The 17,977-nt window shown below is 39.0% G+C and overlaps 1 protein-coding gene and 1 long non-coding RNA gene across 16 annotated transcripts; both read left to right on the top strand.

Moving 5' to 3' along the window:
- The first annotated feature begins 511 nt into the window (after positions 1-511).
- On the top strand, positions 512-12,503 carry LOC107077140 (uncharacterized). Of its 15 annotated transcripts, none has more exons than XM_069192551.1 (33): positions 524-615; positions 998-1,066; positions 1,960-1,992; positions 2,287-2,337; positions 3,750-3,914; positions 4,857-4,892; positions 5,146-5,184; positions 5,272-5,322; positions 5,432-5,488; positions 6,124-6,189; positions 6,275-6,340; positions 6,437-6,490; positions 6,652-6,717; positions 6,804-6,872; positions 6,969-7,025; positions 7,126-7,182; positions 7,279-7,329; positions 7,436-7,492; positions 7,591-7,641; positions 7,734-7,790; positions 7,880-7,933; positions 8,034-8,090; positions 8,188-8,238; positions 8,336-8,398; positions 8,771-8,836; positions 8,937-9,005; positions 9,320-9,376; positions 9,473-9,538; positions 9,740-9,805; positions 10,174-10,215; positions 10,761-10,805; positions 10,919-10,966; positions 11,102-12,503. In XM_069192551.1, the coding sequence occupies exons 2-33, from the start codon at positions 1,013-1,015 to the stop codon at positions 11,975-11,977; spliced, it is 2,697 nt and encodes an 898-aa protein (XP_069048652.1). In that variant the 5' UTR covers positions 524-615; positions 998-1,012; the 3' UTR covers positions 11,978-12,503. The 15 variants fall into 15 exon arrangements, with proteins under 15 accessions (XP_069048719.1, XP_069048652.1, XP_015200889.2 ...); XM_015345403.2 differs by having other exon boundaries at positions 10,758-10,805; XM_069192555.1 differs by lacking the exon at positions 1,960-1,992 and having other exon boundaries at positions 10,758-10,805.
- Positions 12,504-15,419: 2,916 nt separating this feature from the next.
- LOC107077172 (uncharacterized) lies at positions 15,420-17,232 on the top strand. Its single transcript, XR_011190397.1, has 5 exons — positions 15,420-15,485; positions 15,828-15,875; positions 16,281-16,325; positions 16,788-16,838; positions 17,170-17,232. It is a non-coding gene; the product is annotated as an uncharacterized lncRNA (long non-coding RNA).
- Positions 17,233-17,977: the final 745 nt, after the last annotated feature.

The following is a 17,977-nucleotide window of genomic DNA, read 5'->3' as shown; positions in this document are numbered from 1 at the left end:
GTCTATCTACAGCTCATCTACTATATATTTGCTGTATTTGAAATGTACATAAATGGCTTATTATTGAACTGTATTACAAAATGCTACAAAAAATGATGATGATAACGACTCTTATTGTTTTATTTTTATAATTTAGAGCATAAAAAATGTTTTAAATATATACAATGTTGGAGAGTATTCAAACTTTCAATTTTAATTTCATTAAAGAAGATATAATTGATAAACATGTAAAATAAGGAAACATCTCTTATCCATCAACTTGCAAAATATTAAACACACACTGTATGTCTGTATCTGGTAGAGCTTGTCCAATAAGCAGAATCTTATACTGTATAATTATACATAATGGAGTAATTTACATGTTTAATCCTTAGCTGAGTTCTCAGGAGTAATGAAATGTTAACAAAACTACAATTTGAACTGTGTCACAGCCTGTAAGCTAAACTGTGATTGGTTCCTTCCGAAACAGAACAGGGTTTAAATTCTGCCCTTCTCAGATAACTCCAATGCAAGCAGAAGAGCATAAGAGACTCTAAATCTATTTTATTTATTTTATGTAAACCCTCATTGATCTGTTTTCTGCTCTCGGACAGGCTTCGTATTCAACAAGGCAAGGTAATATCTAATTATACTGATCAGAAACCTTATGATTCACCTTCATGGTAACAGCTTTGGTTTTGTCATAAAGTATACTGAAACCATTAAGTTATGATATTAAAATTATTTCAAGTGTCAGTCGCACACATACTGTACATATGGCTTGTGTTAAACTAATTTGTTTTCAAAAGTCTAAATGTTTAAGTTAGTTCTGTAATTTCTTACTGTCAAATGTTTTATTTTAAACGAACAAGAAACCTGGCCAACAAGAAAGTAAAATTCTTAACTTTTAGTTTTATACACATGCACGGCCAGTATTATTATTTATGTACTCAAAATCTTACCACCCTTACCAGAAGAAAATGACACTTAATCAGGATCACAATGTTTTTCTTTTCAGGTGCAATTTTGCAGGATGAAGATTGCGTTATTGGTCCTGTGCTTTCTGGGCACATCGCTGGCCTTTCCAGTAAGTCTCACAATTGGTTATCCTTAGGTCATCTTTGTGAAACAATTTCTAAACAAGTTAACATATTAATCAATGAGGATGGGGTAAATAACAAAACAACTGAGCATCTGTCTATATAACACGCATACAAATAAGTGGCAAGGGATATCCTTTAGACCTGGAAACAAATCAATCAATTACAAGACAGGAATGGGCACTGGCTCAGGAGAGAAGAACGTTATACAGTGTTTACTGATGCTCACAGCCTTGTTTGAGGGGTAAAATATTTTTAGATTCTAAAACAATGCAATCTAATCTATATACTGTATATACCTGTATATATTTATATACTTACCCCCACCACATGTGTTCCTAAAGTATATTAGGAACACCTACTAAGAAAATTAGAGGTTCACACCTCTATCTCTTTTCCTTGCCAGACATTAGTGTAAACCTACATATGTTCTATTCAATATTATGTTGTTTACTATGCTCACTGCTTATATCATTGAGCTGCTTACTTGGACAGGCTTCCAAGCAATAATTGGAATAGTAGTTTGCAATAATTGACACTTATAATTTATAATTTGAACAGGCATCTCAAACTGAAAGGTTTATGCAATACAATGTGCTTCTTCACAGATCAGTCTGAGAATTCTTGAATTCTTTTCAGTGTTTTTTAGAACAGTAGGAACCATGGTTTTGAGCGTAGAGCTTCACACGGAAATGTCAAACAATTTTTCAAATATGCAAATCACAGTGTGTGGTGTAATCTCCTTTAAGTGTCAAAAAGAAGCCAAAACATCCTTCAAGTTTTATTAGCACTATAAGCATTTGGTAAATATGTCTGGATGACATACTGTAATTGGCAAAAGCATTACTTTTTGAAAACTAACTCTTTTTATGTTTAACAGATTGTTCCTGGTGCTTTTAGTGATAGTCATGAGGTAAACCTTGAAACTCTTTTTCATGCTAGTAACCCATTCTAAATTCCCAAATACCACTTATTTAAATGGAAAATACCTTTATATGGATAGAGCAATCAAATCTACAGAATTTATGCCTAAATCAACGCATTGCAGATGCTAAAGCTATCCGTAGCTATTAGCATTCTTTAAGAAGAAACATTACACATGCAATTTAAATGCTGGGTGGATTCGTGTTTTAACTGCAATTAAGGGGCTCCCCATTTTTGGCACACCACATTTTCCAGAGTGATGAAAGAAAGATTTCTTCTGCAGGCAAAGATGCAGCAATACAGATGGTACGGAGCACCTCAGCAACAGAGACAAGTGAGTACTTTCTCTGAGAGTGAGTAAGATACGGGAGAGTATTGTGGGAATGTCTTATGTGTATTGTGTAGTGTGGTGTGTGTCCTTGGGAAAAGCGTAGAAGTGGGTGGAGCCGATATGTTATGGGATCAAGTCCCTGCTCCAGACTCTGCTGTTGTACCCTTAAGCGAGGTACTTTATTCCAGTTGCTCCTACCCACCCAGCTTCTAAGTGAGAACCAGCATTGTTTGAGGTAGATATTCTGATGGACCGGAATCCCATTCAAGAGATGACTCATTCGCTCCCAGTGTGCTTAACACTACAGTAACTAGTTTAACCTCAGATTCAATGAATCACTGTACTCTAGTATGGACCAGATATGATATAGGTCCCAAATATGGACCATTATGGACTATTGTGCCGTTAATGTTTTTATTTATTTATTTTTCTACTTAAAATACATATGTGTTACAAATGCAAAGCCTACCACTAGCTTATGATAGAATAATTTTGAAATGCTGAACATAAAATATTTTATTTTACATGCTCTCACTTTTGTACAATACCAACACATCCTGAAGAAATATACAGAGGGACACTAAAAATAAACAAATGTGTCTAGGAAACAATGGCATTTGTTGTACGTATTATATCTATCAGTACATATCTGTTAAGTAAAATCTGTTAAATGGCCTTGCCAAAGTAACAAAGTCTCTACTTCCTTAGAAGAATAAGAAGATTTTAGAATAAAATTTAAAACGTTCCTCCAATTGTGTGGATTTCAGTAACCCCACACCCCAAATATGTCTCTATTTTAATGAAATTTCATTTGGTATTGCATTTTAACAGTGACTTTCCTTTAATGAAATCAATCTGTTCTTTGACATGGGTCAGCAGGTCTACAACCCTGGAGATATTGTCAATATCGTTTTTAAAAGATCATATCACCACAAAAGCTTGTGAACACCCATTATCTTTAGGTACAGGGGATTAAATGAGGACACAAAAAAGAACCATTCTGTACTTCACAATAGAAAGATATTACAAGAAATATTTTATCTTTTATCTCACCACACAGTGACATACTTAGATCACAGCAAGCTTGCCCTCGTTTCTCGTCGCAGATTATGCAGCTCGCTGCTCGGCACATTCGATTTGAACTTTTGTCAACTCCAAACACTGCTCTGCTGTTTTATTGCCTTTCACTCTCCCGTGTATCCGAAGCCTCGCTTGCCAGGCTTGCTTGTTTTTTTTTTTTCGGCAGACTGGAAAGGACACAGAGTGTGGGCATTGGCGGCAGTTGTGTCAGTACGAAAGTCCGTCAGCAGTGTCGGACGGGGCGGGGCGGGTACTGCTGCACGCCTTGTCCGTGTCGATCTACAGTAGATTGCTCCTGCTCAAGCTCCGGCTTCACAGTGTTATAAATATTGCAGATTTACCAAACCTCCCTGCCTGCACATCCATGGCTACAAGTTCTGTCACAGAAACGGGTCGCACAGCCCAGCCTACCGCAGCTGAAACAGCCCCTTTTGCAGCAGCCACCTCTGAAACAATTCTTCCGATCTCAGCCATATCTGCATGTGCCTCAGCATCCACAGGTAGAATCTGATTTGTGACAAAGAGCCCAGGTTGAGAAACAGTAGCTCTTACTTCATACTCTAGTTTTATTATTATTATTATTTTTATTATTTAAACATTAATGGCAGCAGTGATTCTTCTTTCACCATTAATGGTGACAGTGTAGTACTCCTCCTAATATCTTAGGATTTCATTGCTAATAACAAAGTCTCAGGCATGTTTTCCAAGCTTTGTAAACAGCTGGTGTTTCATTGCACTGACGAATTAAGAACCTCATTTGAAACACAAAGTCAGTGCACAGCATCTAAACAAAGCAGTTTAACCATTTCACTGCTCCTTTAGAAAGGAGTTTCAGAATATACAAAACGGCAATTGTATATTGCTGTGTGATCAGTTTTCTTGGAGGTTATTTCCATCTAAATTAGAATGAAAAAAAATGGAAACAAACATTCAAAACTGTTCTACGACCATAGCTAACTGAAATTGTTTACTGTAACAGTAAGCTTTGAAACACACCCTGAGCACAAATTAGATGTTAAGATATACTTTTATTAAGAACCTAAGAAGGGCTTACACATCATAAAGAACACGAGCTCAGCACGAGAATCATTTTGCATGTCCTGAATTTCTGCTATCTCAGCTATGTCTCAGCAACTTTGTGTCTGCAACCTGCCTAAAGCTCGCTTTGCAAATGCTTTATTTTTTTTCTTAGCCCTACAGTGGAAAGGTACTTGTTCAAATTGCAAGGTTTGGTAAGAGAATATTTCATCCAAACAAGTGATTTATTATTTGAAAATGCTCTCTGCCCCAGGCATCGTATTTTTTTCAAATGTGCCAACTTAACATTTGTTTTCTATATTATCCAATTATCGCTGCTTTGCATATTAACACAGCACTAGTGTAGAGTAGCTTTAGACCTCATTTCCATGGACAGCAGTACATGAATAATTCCTGTTTTCCAGCAACAATATCCATTTGGAATTTCACCACAGCAATGGGTAAGCAGTGAAATGTCCTACAGGAGCTACGTTTTCACTAAGTTCCAAGTGTTGTTTTAATCTCATTAACAAACACGATCAAGCAATATGTACTGAACGTAACACATCTTTACTAACATCACTAGTCCTATTATTCCGCATAAAAGACTCCCTGGGAATATTTGATTTCTGGTACCGCTCTGTTTTAGCCTTGTTTTTAAGTCGCTCCCCCCATCAGTATGCTTTTCTAAGCGTTGACTTATCTGTCACACAGGGAATTCCCTCATACGGAAATGCGCCTCAGATGATGCCAGTAAGTCCCTGCCTCAGCACAGTTTCCCATTTACTCTAGGAGCGTGCTTTCTCCAATGTTTAATTCACTCTTTCCCTCATTCCTCAGTTCTTCCCATTCGGATTCCCACAACGTCAAGCGGCTGTGCAGAGCTTCGAGGTGAGAGCCCTGTGGTCCTTACGATCCCCACTTTCCTCCTTAACACCCCCCCACCGGACTCGGTTTCTCGTCCCAGCACCTCATCCCTGATCTATAACCTTCAATACAGGAAGAAGACTCGCCCCGTCAACCAAGACCACAGGCACCCCCGCAGCAGACCCCTCAGGTTACGACAGCTTTACTCAGTTGCTTGCCAGTGTAAAATTGACGGGATAAGGTTTTTGCACCAAAAAAAAAAAGAGAAATCTCAGGGTTTTCTGAGATTCGGCCATAAACGGATACCACTTCAAAAGCTTGACTAGAACTCCGGCCGAGTATAGGAGTCCTCCCTGTCACTTGCACTCTGTCTGCGCTCACTCTGCATGCAGTAGTTGGGATATGAAGCTTGCAGGAGGCTTAGAGTCTAAGAGGTGTAAACAGTAGCCCCGCCCTTAATAAACTGTGCCTGGTTTCATCTTTACACTGTCTCTGATGCAATCAAGACAGAAGGGGTCTCATTCCCAATGCGAATGTTTTTTTTTTCCCTCTGCTGTTAACTCACATTGCTGTTACAATAGATACAATATATGAGCACGCAGAAGTAGCTCCATACTTACGACGAGTTATTTCGACATGTATTTTGACAATGCTTTAAAATAGGGCATCGAAGCTTTCAACGGCGTATCGAACTAATTGTACTCACAGGCAGACCAATAGCTAGATACAGAAGTAGATACATAGATATATACATAGACTAACATAGATAATCAATATTTCAGTCTTCCTGTTGCTTATAGCCTGTGTTCACCATATCCACTACAGATGTTCCCTCCATTTGGAAATGTGCCCCAGATGATACCGCAGGTCCCTGTTCAGAAGAGTCCAAATGTAAGGCACTCTCTCCAAAATAGATTTTTTTCAGTTTCACACAGCAAGTCTCCAGATCCAGGCCTGACATGTATTATCTCTTCAGGGAGTTCCCACTAGTGGAAATGTGCCACAGGAGCAACCACAGAGACCCGGTCTGCAAGGTCCTCCGGTAAGGGTATCCATTCCTCCTCTACTGCTTCAGTCTTAACCATTTCTGTTTCGCTGTAATAAGTCATGTTTTGCTTTAACGCTTATTTTTGCTCAGGAACATTCTCCCATCCCCAATGTCCCTCAGCTCCCAGAACAGCCAAATCAAAATGTAAGTAAATTCATTTGATATATAAATACTAAATCCCACAGTGAAGTACTGATGGAGTGTGAACTTGCTTCATATCTAGGACCCTAGTGCCCCGCGCTTGAAGAGACTCTAAAAGCAAAGCTGTAATGAAAGATTGTAATGAAATGTTTCCTTTCACACAGGAGAGCCCTATCCTTGATAAAAGGCCACAAGCAACAACACCGAAGCCTGCAGAGTCACATCCCAATGTACATACCTTGCGAGCCTGTTTGTATTATTTGTTCTAATACTGTCAAACTGCAGTATGAATAACGTCAACCTTGCCTCCTTCCAGATGAAGCCATCCTACGGTAAAGTGCCACCGAAGAGGCCTCAGCAGCCCCCCCAACAACCTCGTACCGAAGTACTTGTGGCGCCTTCATCCTTTCGCCTTAAAACTGCGATTTCTTTATGTTACCGCTTTTTCTCTCGGTGCTGACCTTCCTATTTCGGCCAACAGGTCAGTCCTCCTCACGGTACCGCACCGGAGACACAGTCCCAGCAGCCTCGCCCCGAGGTAGTTGCCTCGCCACGCCCTGCTCGTTAAAAAATTCCAACATCTTTTCCGAGCTGTTTTTGCTTCCTTTCCTTAGCGCTAACTAAGTCTTCTCCCACAGTCCAGACCTTCTTACGGCCCGGCTCCTGAGTCAAAGCCTCAACAGCCTCGCTGGGAGGTAGCTGCGGCCCTGATTTCTATTTTTTCAATCTCGAATTTCCTAAAATATGCTTCCCCCCCCCTCTTTGTGCTGACTTGTGTTTTTGTTTCACAGTTCAATCCCTATGGCAACGCTCCGGAGATGAAGCCACAACCTCGCCCTGAGGTAGCTGCTGTTCTAGCTTCAGCTCATTTGACTCGACCGATTCTCAAGATCGGCAGTGTTTTGTTGTTTTTTTTCCTCGAGGCTGACGGTTGTTTTATTTCCACAGTTCAGACCTCCTTTTGGTTCTGTCCCAGAGACAAGGCCTCAGCCACCTCGTCCTGAGGTAGTAGCAGCTCTTCATCCTGTCGCTTAAAACTAACGCCTTCTTAATATATTACGCTTACCCCCCTCTGGTCTTAACTTGTTTTTTCTGTTCCATAGTTCAATCCTTATGGTAACGTTCCTGAGACAAGACCACAGCCTCGCCTGGAGGTAGTTTCCTGTTTATGGGCCTACTTTGCAGACCTAAAGTTATTTTAATCTACATTTTATTTCCGTTACTGACATATTTTTTTGTCCTGCAGTTCAGACCTCCTTTTGGTCCTGTCCCAGAAACAAGGCCTCAACAGCCTCGACCTGAGGTAGTGGAGCTCCTGTGTTCGTTTCCTATGTACCTTTTCTGCAAAATATACTTTTTTTCCTCCTTACCGACTTGTTTTTCACCCCACAGTTCAATCCTTATGGTAGTATCCCAGAGTCAAGACCTCAGCAGCCTCGCCCTGAGGTAGCTGCTCCTCTAACCTTTGATTCATTTGGCTTCTGCCGTTCTTAAAATTCATGACTGTTCTCTCCAAACTGACATATATATTTTTTTTATTTCACAGTTCAGACCTTCTTATGGCTCTGTCCCAGAGACAAGGCCTCAGCCGCCTCACCCTGAGGTAGTTGTGGAACTTCGTTGTGTTCGTTCCTAAATCTCGGTTTCTTAAAATGTACGTGGCTTTTTCCAAACCAATTTGTTTTGTTTTTTCCCAACAGTTCAATCCTTATGGTAATGTCCCTCAGGCAAGGCCTCAGCTTCGTCCAGAGGTAGGTGCTGGCCTGCTTTCATTTTATATTCATTAATCAAAAAGCTTTTTAAAATATATTTTTTCCCTATAACGAGACTTATTTTATTCACATTTAGTTTGGTCCTTCATATGGTGAACCACAATCAAGGCCTCAACAGCCACTACCACCAAGCCAAGATGTAAGCCCCATTTCTTGCAGTCCTTTAACTTTAAAACTTAAAAACTTTTGGTTTTTTATTATAAATAGTAAAAAAAATAGTAAAATAAATGCCAGAAATTGAGCACAGTACTGCTTCTAGTAACAGAATTCTGCATAGCACGTAGTGCTGTTATCTGTTCTTATTACTGTATCTTAAGCATGAATTCTGAATTATACAGTACCTTTAAAATTAATTTGTAACTAACATATTTTCTCAGATTCTCTCTTTAATTAAGTTAAACAGGTCTGGGGACTAAACGGCAAGAGGAGAATGGTGTCCTGAAAGTTGCATGGGTAAACATGGGAAAAAGGAATACAGTGCTGAGATATCTCATGTCTGAATCTCACACAGGTTTATCCTTCAAACGGCAACATCCCTCGCATGAGACAAGACCCCCCACAGCAGCCCAGCCCAGATGTAAGCAACAAACAGCTCCGCCACTCTGTGTGACTCTAGTGTGACTCAAGGTGCTACAGATCTCTACAGTTTTGGCAGTAACAAACATTCTCCTCCACAGATTGTTCCCTCTTGGCCCAACTCAGGTCTGGCGAGACGAACGCCGCAGCAGCCACAGTTCATTCCAAATGTATGTTGTTTTTTTTTCCATGGCTATCTTTTCTCATTAGCGTTTCTACAACCCTTTCCCCCTCCATGTTTATAAGCTCTCTGCACCATATCGTACAGTGGAAAACTGCAAAAGCCCGAATGCTGTTGTACAGCGTTCTTTTTTTCGATGGCCCACTGCGCAGGTCACAGGTGTTAGACAGGTGAAAACCTGGGGAGGGCGTTCTCCCCAACCAAGCCCGCCTTTTTCAATCACCGGGACCCCTGCGTTTCAGTCAGGCTTTCGTTTTTTACATGGAGTCAAAGTAAAATGACCAATGGTTATGTTTTGCACAGGTAAGACCATCCTACAGTAACGCACCCCAGCCCAGAACTCAGCAGCCAAGCCAAAATGTATGTTGTGAACTGCAGATCCTGCCTTAAACTGATCATTATAATTTCACTGTTGTCCATGCTGAATATGTATAATGATTTATGTTTGTGACTCAGGTTGTCCCTCAATATGTCCCCATACCTCAGACCAAGCCCCAGCCACCTATGCACCCAAGTCCCGAGGTAGGTTAATCATTTAAAACGCTTCCTTAGAAACTAAGAGCCAGATGTATTCAGGATACATTTAAGGATTCAAACTGTAAAAACCCCTTTAGCTTCTCCCCATTTATCTCAATCCTCTTTCCTAGGGTTTAGCACCTAAGCTGGAGAAAGCAGTTTAAAAACGAACTACATTAAAAAAATCTCTTGGTTTGAAAAAAACAGGTGAATCCAGCCATTGGAAATACACCCAGGCAGACACAGTACCCAAGACAGCAGCAACCACCACAGGTGTGTTCAGTGTGATATACATGAACTTTACTATCATGGATTTTTTTTTGTTACAGCTGTAGCTATCATTGGAATGGAATTGCTATTTTTATAATAATAGTTACTGCTTATTGATAACAGCCAAGATTCCCATTTCTTGAAGACTTTGTAATTAACTAAGTAAGCAAGCCACAGGTTAAGCACAGTTTATGAAAGGGTATGAGCTCTTATAGTTCCACAAGTTCTGAGTGAGATCATCAAAAGTATCTTCTGGCTTCCTTAATGGATCACGTTTAGCACAACAGACGACAAACTGGAGCTCAGCGGTGTCTTGGGTATTTCTCTCTTGTACATGAATCCTAAAGAAAGACAATTTGTTTGCTTTACAGCTCCCTCCCTTCGCATTTCAGCCACAGGCAGGACAGCAGCAGGTGAGTCAGTAACGTCTGAGAAAAGTAAGAGATGCATTGCAGTTCTGTAGCTTTGTGGTGTTGCCAGTTATTTCAATACCCGAGCATTTAAAAACCTTTCAGTCTTTTTCTTAATATAGACTTCTATTCCGAGTCTCTTTAACACTCTCATTTGTTAAGGATGAAAAATGCATTCTATGCAGTCCCTACTCTTGTAAATCAGTGGTACACCACTCCAAGAAGACCCTGTGTTTTTAAGACTGTTTCACCTCAACTCTCAACAAGCTAATTCAACCCAATATAGGCTGAAATGAAGCAATTACTGTAGCTGCACCCAGTTCTTTAGATGCTTAGGAGATGCCTTAAAAACCTGAAGGGGCACAGCTCTTCGCAACTGAAGAAATACACCCCTGATGAAAGGGACTTCTGAGGTGTTTTATTGTAGAAGTATATTTACTTTGCTGTCTCATTCTGGTCGAGACAACACAAGGCTTTAAATTACTAATAATATAATTTGAGGTGAAGTACACAAATTAACATCCCCCAAATTTCTTTCAATTTAGCAGGATTTTCCGAAAGTCGTGTACGTGCATCTTCCACCAATGGCTGGGGTAAGCGCATACCAAACTGCTTCCCTTGCATCCGAAATCGATCTGCGCATACACTCCAAATCGATCTACTTCGCTTTCGTCTGTCTAAAATTAACTTTTTAACTTTTTTTCAGATGGGCCCTAACACAGCAGCCCCCGCAGAGTCAGAGGAGGCAGGAGCGGTAATATTTTGAGTTTTATTTCAATGCGGTCAGAATATTTCAGTCGTGCCATATTTCCCCCCCTCCCCCTTTAGTGTTGATCAGGAACCGGATGATGTTCAGAACCTCTCTGAACCCGCCTCCCCTCTGTTCCAGCCTCAGTACGGTGGCTACGTACCATCCTTTTACGGCTACGGCCCCTTCGGATTCGGGAATTTCGGACGTCGCGCCCCCCTCTCTGAGGAAATAAACGAAGTCAACGAGAAGGAGTCGGAATCCCCCGGGAAGCCAGAAGCACCCGCGGCCACAGAGGCACCCAAGGCCGAAGACTTGCCCCCTACCCCCGGCGGAGTTCCCACCAACACGGAAGGGGCAGGAGCGGCGGCCAGCGCCAACGGCACCGCTGCCAACGGCGCCGGCAATCAGCCGGCCGCTGAGGGCGGCCCCAACACCCCGGGAAGCTCTCCGCCCAACCCCGAGGGCGCCCCCGCAGGACCAGGCGGCAACACCCCGGCCGTGGGCCCCAACCTCCCCGGCAGGGGCGACAGCGGGCCGAACGCCGGCCCGAGCTCCCCTGGGGTCGCCGGCGGCTTCCCCGTCCCGGGAACGAACCCCCTGTATCCCAACCTGGATCCCTTCGCCGGGGTGATGTGGCCGGCTGGCGTGCGCAAGGTCACCCCCTCTCCCAGCGCGGGCGCCACCCAGGGCTTCGCGGAACCGGGCGGGGAAGACGCCACCACCCCGGCGCCCATGGGGAAGGGCAGTCCGGCCCTCAACATCCCCTTCTTCCCTTCCGAGGGGGCGAAGAGGAACCCTTCAGGGATCAGGAAACCCCCTGTCCAGGTGCCGTGTAACAAGGGGCCCCACGGGCCCTACGGCAACGGTGAGCAGCCCGGATTTGTCGATCCCGTGAATCCGGACGCAGAGGGCATCATTCTAGCCGCAGCCGACGCCATTCACGGCGACAGCCGCGTGCCCTGTGTCGTACACGACAGCCCGGCTCAGGCCGAGGAGAATCACTACTATTACTAATGAAGAAGAGCGGGAGAGATGGAGATCTTGATCCGTCGCCACAGCGGTTTTTAAATAAATAAATACAAAACAACCTTAAAAAATTAAACGGCAACGTTTTTTAAGTGTGTCTATAATTTAAGTCATCTTGATGAAAATCTTCCTTTGCAATTAGCTTAAAGCGAAGACAAAGTTATTTTGCATGTTTTGTTGCGATTTTGATTTCTTGCTGTTTTTTGTTATTTTTTTGGTCTATTCTACCCTTCTTGGAATCAATATGTTTACTACAACATTACTGTTCATTTTTTAAATTGTTTAAAACAGCAATATTTTGTATTTTTTTCTAAATGCATTGTAGTTATTCTGAATTAATAAAGATGTAAAACTTCATAAATACATCTGTTCTCATCCTTTTTTTTTAAACAACAAACATCATTGTGAAATTGTTTTTATTGGGTCTGCTTTATGATATATTTTTGAGCACAATGTTCTAAAAAATCATTTTTATAGAAAAAGTAAATAAAGAGCAAACAATTTCCTGACAACTTATATAAAAAATTGGATTTGGATGTTTTCAACATGTTTTAATCTGGAAAAGTTTGTGTTTCATGTTCAACATGTAAATAATGTACTTACTATTTACAACTTTTACAGTTTTACATGAACACATGAATGACAAATGCCATAAACTAGCATTCTCTAGCATGTCTCTTCACATAACTAGCGTTTTCAGAAGGTTCACAACATTTCTGGTATTATATTACAGAACACATTGAGAGACTATAGAACGGGCATTTTCATTGTGGTTTCCATCAATTACAAATGCTCAGCCCCTCCCCACTCTTCTGCGTCTCTCCAGAAAACAACTGGGACCTCCTTCACACCGTCAGGCACTGTCACACTGCTGTCTGATCGGTGGCTTTCCTTCTGTACCGTAATCAGTCAGTCCTCACAAGCATATTGTTCACCACTCACTGGGTTTCATTTTCAGTGCCTGTCTCACCGTTCCTTGTATTTTTTGTTTACTTAACTTTTCTCCATACTTGAATTATTTTATATACAGTGTTTTTGCAATACATTTACTTTGTGTATAATTGTCGGTCTTGTAAGTCGTCCTGATTAAAGGCATTTTCTTAGCAAAACAATTATAAGGCCATTAAGTATGATGTTAAATCCATAATGACGCATATTAAGGCTCAAATATGTTTCTATTAATCATCTTTGTCAGTTGCATTGCTCATTTTGCATGCCTTTAGGTATTTGTCAGACGAAAGGTGTTGAAACCTCTGCAGGTTAATTTGTCAGATACCGGACTGCACGTCCTCTAGTCATTGACTTAACCAGAGATACACACATAATTTACATTCTTTCTAAAACACATAATTGTTCTAAAGCACGATCCACAAGCTAGACACACTTGTTTGTTTACTTTTTGTAAGTATATTTAATCTAAGAACATTCACCCTTTCAAAATGCAATCATACTTCGTTAATGCTGCGTCTTTTCAAGGTATTAAAGATAACGGTCAGGGAAAGGGTACTAACATAATGTTTTACTATCGTATGTCCATTTTGAATTGTTGTTTTTTTCCGCTGAAAAGGTCACTACAGTCAAACACACAATAGAGGTGCCTTTAGTCCTTTGTCTTTGAATATTCTTAGGAAAATTAAAATATTGAACAACAACATGTATTCTGTGAAACAGGCATTAAAAGAAAACACATTAAATGTTGTATGTACATAATCCTGTCATTATTTTGTAATGCATTGATTAGCTTTCGAACACAGAAATATAGACGGTCAATTAAAGGAAATTCACAATTCAATGAAATTCAAATCAATAAGTTTATGATTCATTATTAAAGTTTTGCAATGTCAGTATGAAGGCTCATAAGGAGTAAAACTGAGATTTGTTTGGATTATTCCGACAACTGCCTGTTTTGTCTCGTCTCCGAGGTGCGACCTGTAACATATCATTAAATTCAGTCATAGTCACTGCCGGATGTTTGTTCACATTAAGGAATGAAGGAGTTTACATGTTGTAAATATAGCGTGGAAATGAATTGTATTGACAAGATCAGAACTTTCTTGTGTGATGACTTCATCTCATCTACGACTACAACTGTATATAAGCAGGATAAACAGCTAAAGAATCAGAGAAGAGCGGCACAATTTCCAGATTGTTTCTAGAACCTGGATTTTTTCTTCATTACAGATCAGAAGACAGGTAAGAGCTGTAGAAAAAAATGAACAATTTAGTTTTGATTTAATATTTTCACATTAGCGTGCTACATTATGTGAAAACATACAGCGCTTAAAATTCAAATTAATCCAAATCATTCATTACCATAAAGAAGACAGTAGGATTTTGGTAATTTAACACTTATTATTTATTATTATGTCCTAATAATTAACATTATGGCTTTGCACTAAACCTTTCTAATAATTACAGGTACTAATTTAATGTTCTGCACGTTATGTATCTAATCAGACAGGTCTTCACATTTCAGAGTTTAACCTCAGTTTTCATATTTGTGTCTTGTGGAAAACATGATAATTCTATCCTTGTGATCACTTATTTTCAACAAAAGTAAAAAGGACTTTACCTAATTAATTACCTTATGTTCCTTGTCTAAGCACATTACATTCACAGGAGAAGCAGGGCGACTTGTGCCACCAACAAGTGTGACATTTGAGATACTTTCGAAACTGCAAAGTGAGTGGGTGTTCAGTAAATGATAACCTGCCAGCTAACCTTAAAAAATAATCAAATTTCTATACTAAACTGAAAGGCTACATTACACAGAAATTTACATAAGAATAAAATATAATGAATACATTTTTCTAGATTTTGTCTATAATATAATAAAGTTGTACACCTTTCTATATTTGTCTGTGATTTCAGTTGCTTTTCTTCTGAATGTTGTGAACTTTGGAAATTTATTGACTACTTAACCTATTAGAATTTATAAATCAATGCAAGGAAAACTGTTAGATTTTGATGCTGTGAAAACCGACAGTTTATCTGATGACTTACCATAAAGCCAGATTAAGAATTTAGAATACAAAACATGCTAGGAAGACTGATATTCTATATTTTAAATACATCCAAACATCCAGTTACAGTATGTTTTGCCTTTTACAATAATATAATTGATCTCAAAGCACCTAAATCTTATGTTAGAAATTAGGAATGTAAACCTTTTAGAAATGTATACAAAAAAATCTTGCTAAATCCATGGTGTAAAATTTCTATTGGTCAAAGTTGTTAAAATAAAACCAAAAGTTTGGTGTGCTGATTATGAAAAAGGTGTTTTGTAAAAAGTTTTGTCTTCATTGAATTCAAAGTCATTTTCAATAAGTTACATATCTGGAGCTATGCATTGGCTAATGATTTCTGAGATTGTTGATGTATCGTTTGTGAAAAATGTCAAATTTATTGACAATGAAAACCTTCATCCACAGGCCTAAAGATGATTAAGGTACTGGTTCTGCTTTCTGCCCTTCTGTGTGCAGTAAGCTGTCTTCCTGTAAGTCTTCACATTTCTAAAGCAGCTCTTATTACTTGTGCCAGTAATATTGATTCTATGGCTAACTAGCAAACAAGCCACATGACTAATTCTCTCACAATCAATTGGTTTTAACTACAGTATATCAAAATTAAGAGAAAAAAATGCAATTATTAACTTGAGATTAATAAATTGGATAATATGTAGGAAAATTGCATTGTTACTCCTGTTAATCCTGTGCATAGTAGGTACACTTATAGTATATTCCTGTCATGGTTTTTTTTTAAATCACTATTAATTGTTCTAAGAAGTGAACCCATGAAGTGAAACTAAACATGCTGTGTTCATCTTCGTCTGGTACAGATGTTCGACATTCTGCACCCTCAGAGACACTTGGCAAGCAGCAAGAAGGTAAGAAAATATTTTAAAAGAAATTTAACGTACATTTTGGGAGTATTTAAATAACTCATTATATGCAAAAAAAAGAGTATGTTACATGTACTAAGTTCTAAAATATGTGTTTAGGAAAATAATTGCATATTCTAAGCATACCATTAAAATGAAAGAAACTAACACAATTGAGCTTTCAAAGTTTTTTTTTTATTGGGAACCACTTGATATTTCAAACATCTGCTCTAAAGAAAATGAAAAGTAATGTTCTACTGCATTATGATGCCTACACTCCATTACTTGAGTAAACAGTACACATTACATGTACACAGTATAAAACTAGGCTTCTTTTTATCTGTATAGAAGTTTGAATCTAAATTTTCAGTGTGCATTTTACCATTAATCTCCACATTTCTTTCCTCTAAGATTTCCTACATTCACCCTGTTCATGAGAAAACACTACACAATCACGTAAGTTGGCTATTTTGTGGGTCACAGAGGATTCTAAACAACAGGTAACAAAGTGACAGCACAGACAATTATGCAGCACAAATTTGATGAACCTCATTAAAAACATCTGCCAACACCTCTAGAAGCCTGGCTAAGAAAGAATTAATGCAGACACACAGGTCACCTAAACATGTTAATCAGACTCAGAAATATCAATAGGCTTATTTTTATTCATTTTTAAAATGACTGCACAGATAGCAAATACACCACATAGTAATTATCTCAGCAGTAGAAGGCATAGAACAAGCAATGAGCATAAATATTTATATCAGAAGTAGTTATTCAGTATCAATAGCTATTTGAAAAATAGGAAAATTGCTTATTAGTTATATTTTCATAGTTATATTTTTAGTTACTTACATAATCTTGAATTTCGATCACACATTTCTTCAATGAGAAACATCTGCTTTATTTCTCCTTTAGTTTAGGCCTAAACACCATTTTAACAGACATTGGTCAACTTTAGGAGGCTGGGTGAGTTTTTCTTTTTTTAGGATTTTATAAAGCTCATTCCTGAAACTCTGTATTTAGTGTAGATCAAAGTTTTCTTTACACTATGTGACAAATCATCAAATAAACAGACAATACTTTAAAAAGAAGGAGTTTCAAGAGAATCATGAAAGATAAATGAAGGTGATACACAGGTTAAATTTGTCAGTTTATTAAGAAATTAAAGCAGAAGAAAAAGTCAAAGTGAAAGGAAGTCAAAGTGAGAGTGTAACTTTAAAGTTGACTTTTTTAATTACAAAACAATAATATGTAACTGAGTGCTGTAATTGAAAACCTTTCTATTTTCTGTTTCCAGGAGATAATTCGTCGTCCTTTCCACCCATGTGTAAGCATGTTCTCTTTTACAGCAAAATGCTAAATAATATTTAGAACTCAAAATAACAATAATGATAATAAAATTGAGGGATGTGGAAACTCAAATGAAATTGTGGTTAACTGTATTCAGTCGTTGCTAATTTGATTTACTCCCATGGAAAGTAACTGGATGCCATGCAGATTTGCACTGCTGGTTCACTTTATAATATCTCATAGAGGGGAAGGAGAATGCCAGGTTACTTAGATATCAGATAAAATTACCTTAAGTAGGGACTTCATGCTCCTAAACCCGTGGATAATATAACACTGCCGCAGGAATAAAAATACATCATTTTGGTTACTGTGAGTGTGCGAGACAGAAAATATTTTTATTCAAACCACATAGTTTTGAGGTGAAATGTATCTGAACAAAGAGAACAAGTGTCTTTTAACTTTTGTATCTTTTATTAATTCTTCTTTCGATAGATCATATATATGGTATATATAATGTGCAGTATACGTCCGGTGGTGAAGTATGGAAGGCATGATATAAAATAAAGATCATGACGTAAATGATGATGTAACATAAGTCCAAGTGAACGATAGTGGATGTGGATTTCAAAACTGATGCATAATGTGTGGCATATTTTTGACAGCCAAGAAAGCCTGCTCGCACCACCACATACCCAACTAAAGTGACCACAGAGGCTGTGAGCAGAGCATGGAGCACAAGCCAGAGTCTGATTACTTCAGCAGGGCCTGTTTATTCGGTGAATCCCCTGACTACAACTGCTGCAGCTCCTTTTACT

The sequence above is a fragment of the Lepisosteus oculatus genome, chromosome 1 (genome assembly GCF_040954835.1).
Source record: "Lepisosteus oculatus isolate fLepOcu1 chromosome 1, fLepOcu1.hap2, whole genome shotgun sequence".
NCBI lineage: Eukaryota > Metazoa > Chordata > Actinopteri > Semionotiformes > Lepisosteidae > Lepisosteus > Lepisosteus oculatus.
The sequence above is the reverse complement of the archived record's forward strand: the minus strand, read 5'-3'. Positions and strand labels throughout refer to the sequence as shown.

Excerpts from the sequence above, each read along its gene's own strand:
- LOC107077140 (XM_015345403.2), top strand. The coding sequence starts at position 1,013 with ATGAAGATTGCGTTATTGGTCCTGTGCTTTCTGGGCACATCGCTGGCC. Across the intron at positions 7,026-7,125 it reads CCCAGCAGCCTCGCCCCGAG|TCCAGACCTTCTTACGGCCC; the intron begins GTAGTTGCCTCG and ends CTTCTCCCACAG. Across the intron at positions 9,377-9,472 it reads CTCAGCAGCCAAGCCAAAAT|GTTGTCCCTCAATATGTCCC; the intron begins GTATGTTGTGAA and ends TTTGTGACTCAG.